Below are 2,125 nucleotides of genomic sequence, written 5' to 3' on the forward strand. Positions count from 1 at the left end.
TCAGCTCAGGTCATGATCTCCAGCCTTGTGTTGGGCCCCTCACTGTGTGTGGAGCCTGCTTGAGAGTCTCTCTCTCCCTCTCTGTCTGCCCCTCCCCTGCTCTTGCTCTCTAAAAAAATATTATTTTTTTTAAAAAGAAACATTTATATTACTTGGCCATAGTAACATTTTATATTTTCTCTCTCTTCTTGTTTTTTTTCTTTTTAAACTGGGGTAAGAAATTTAAATGAAATGTGGACTCATAGGAAACATTTCCAAATGGTTTTCTTTTTTTTTTTTTTAAGATTATTTATTTATTTATTTGACAGAGAGAGAGATATAGCGAGAGAGGGAACACAAGTAGGGGGAGTGGGAGAGGGAGAAACAGGCTTCCTGCTGAGCAGGAAGCCAATGTGGGGCTCGATCCCAGGACCCTGGGATCAAGACCTGAGTGGAAGGCAGACGCTTAATGACTAAGCCACCCAGACGCCCCCCAAATGGTTTTCAAATGGTAGTTGCTATTTGTATTATTTGGATAAACAAACTAATCACAAAAGTCTATTTCATTCTACCCTGGCAATTACTGTTTGTCAGTATCTTTAGTTCAATTACCGCTCATAGGAAGGGAGTAGGGAAAGATTACTTGGCTGGTGAGTAATTTGGTATCAAGTTTGGATTTTGTTGTTCGTCTCACTACTTTTTAAATGATCCAAATAGCCCAATCTCTTTATGATATTTACACCATTACATGACCATGTGGCTAAAGTGGTTAGCAGGGAGAATGGCTGAACAATAAACAAGAATACTGCCTAAGGTAATGGAAATGGACTAAAATCATTGTTGACACTTTAATAATTACTTAAAGGACTTTAATCAGTAAAATTTATCTTTTATGTAATGAGTGGATCCCAAACTACCTTCACTCAACTGGACATAGTAAGATATACATTTTAATGATGAATGTGCCTTATAGATCAATATGATTCTCAGCCCATTAGATATGTATTTTCTGATTTATAAAATTGATCACAATATAACCCATATCAGTTTCACTGAATTATGGTTGTGGGGAAAAACAGAGAGGGAGTAACATGGAAAACATACAAAAAATCATTTAATATATTTATAATTATTTACTGACTCTTACCCTTTTAAGCTCCACTTGTTGACTTATAAATACATTCACATTTGATCTCAAGACTTACATTCTTTTCAGATAAAACAATCTCTGGACTCTCCTTCGTATTCGTTGGGTCTTGATACTATAAATAACGGGGTTCATCAAAGGTGGGAAAAGGATATAGATGTTGCCCATAAGGACATGAACCAGTGGTGAGAGGTGTTTTCCAAAGCGGTGCACCATAGTCAGACCAATGATTGGGATATAGAAAACTGAAACAGCACAGATGTGAGATACACAGGTCTTCAAGGACTTGATTCTCTCATCCCGTGATGCAATAGCTAAGACTGCATGCAAGATCATGATATAGGAGATAAGTATGAGCACTGCATCCAACAATAGGTTGCTGATTACCAGGGCTAGACCATAAATGCTGTTGAAGAGGATGTCTGAACAGGCCATTCTAATTAAGTCTTGGTGCAGGCAGAAAGAGTGAGAAAGGATGTGGGGGCGGCAATAATTTAAGAACTTTAGGCGAATGATGACTGGAGGTATGAGTAAAGAACTCCTACATAAGATTGCCATCCCAATTTTCATGATTTTGTCATTAGTTAGGATGGAAGAGTAGCGTAGTGGGTTGCAAATGGCAATGTAGCGGTCAAAAGCCATAGCAAGGAGGACAGAGGATTCCATGAAGGACAGACCATGGATGAAGTAGGACTGGGCAATGCAAGAATCCAGGCTGATCTCACGAATGATCCCCCATAGGATCCCCAGCACCGTGTAAATAGTGGATAGCCCCATGCATAAATCAGTGAGGGCCAGAATGGCAAGGAAGTAGAACATGGGCTGGTGTAGGCTTGGCTCAGTCTGGATCACATGCAGCACCATACAGTTTCCCAGGAAGACCATAGCATAGATGGAGGAGAAAGGGATGGAGATCCAGAGATAGTGAACTTCAAGGCCAGGAAAACCAGTGAGAATAAATCCGGAACTACTGACATTCAAGATAGAGATGGGAGACAT

General features: G+C 39.8%; 1 protein-coding gene across 1 annotated transcript; it reads right to left on the reverse strand.

Annotated features, from left to right (window-relative positions):
- Window positions 1-1,180: 1,180 nt before the first annotated feature.
- On the reverse strand, window positions 1,181-2,125 carry LOC123856656 (olfactory receptor 51V1-like). The gene has a single exon (XM_045892801.1). It carries the CDS (start codon window positions 2,123-2,125, stop codon window positions 1,181-1,183), a length of 945 nt encoding a protein of 314 aa, XP_045748757.1.

Source organism: Mirounga angustirostris, unplaced genomic scaffold (assembly GCF_029215605.1).
Source record: "Mirounga angustirostris isolate CCGP_5_RB_7025 unplaced genomic scaffold, mMirAng1.0.hap1 SCAF_13, whole genome shotgun sequence".
NCBI classification, from domain to species: domain Eukaryota; kingdom Metazoa; phylum Chordata; class Mammalia; order Carnivora; family Phocidae; genus Mirounga; species Mirounga angustirostris.

Excerpts from the sequence above, each read along its gene's own strand:
- LOC123856656 (XM_045892801.1), bottom strand. The coding sequence starts at position 2,125 with ATGTCTCCCATCTCTATCTTGAATGTCAGTAGTTCCGGATTTATTCTC.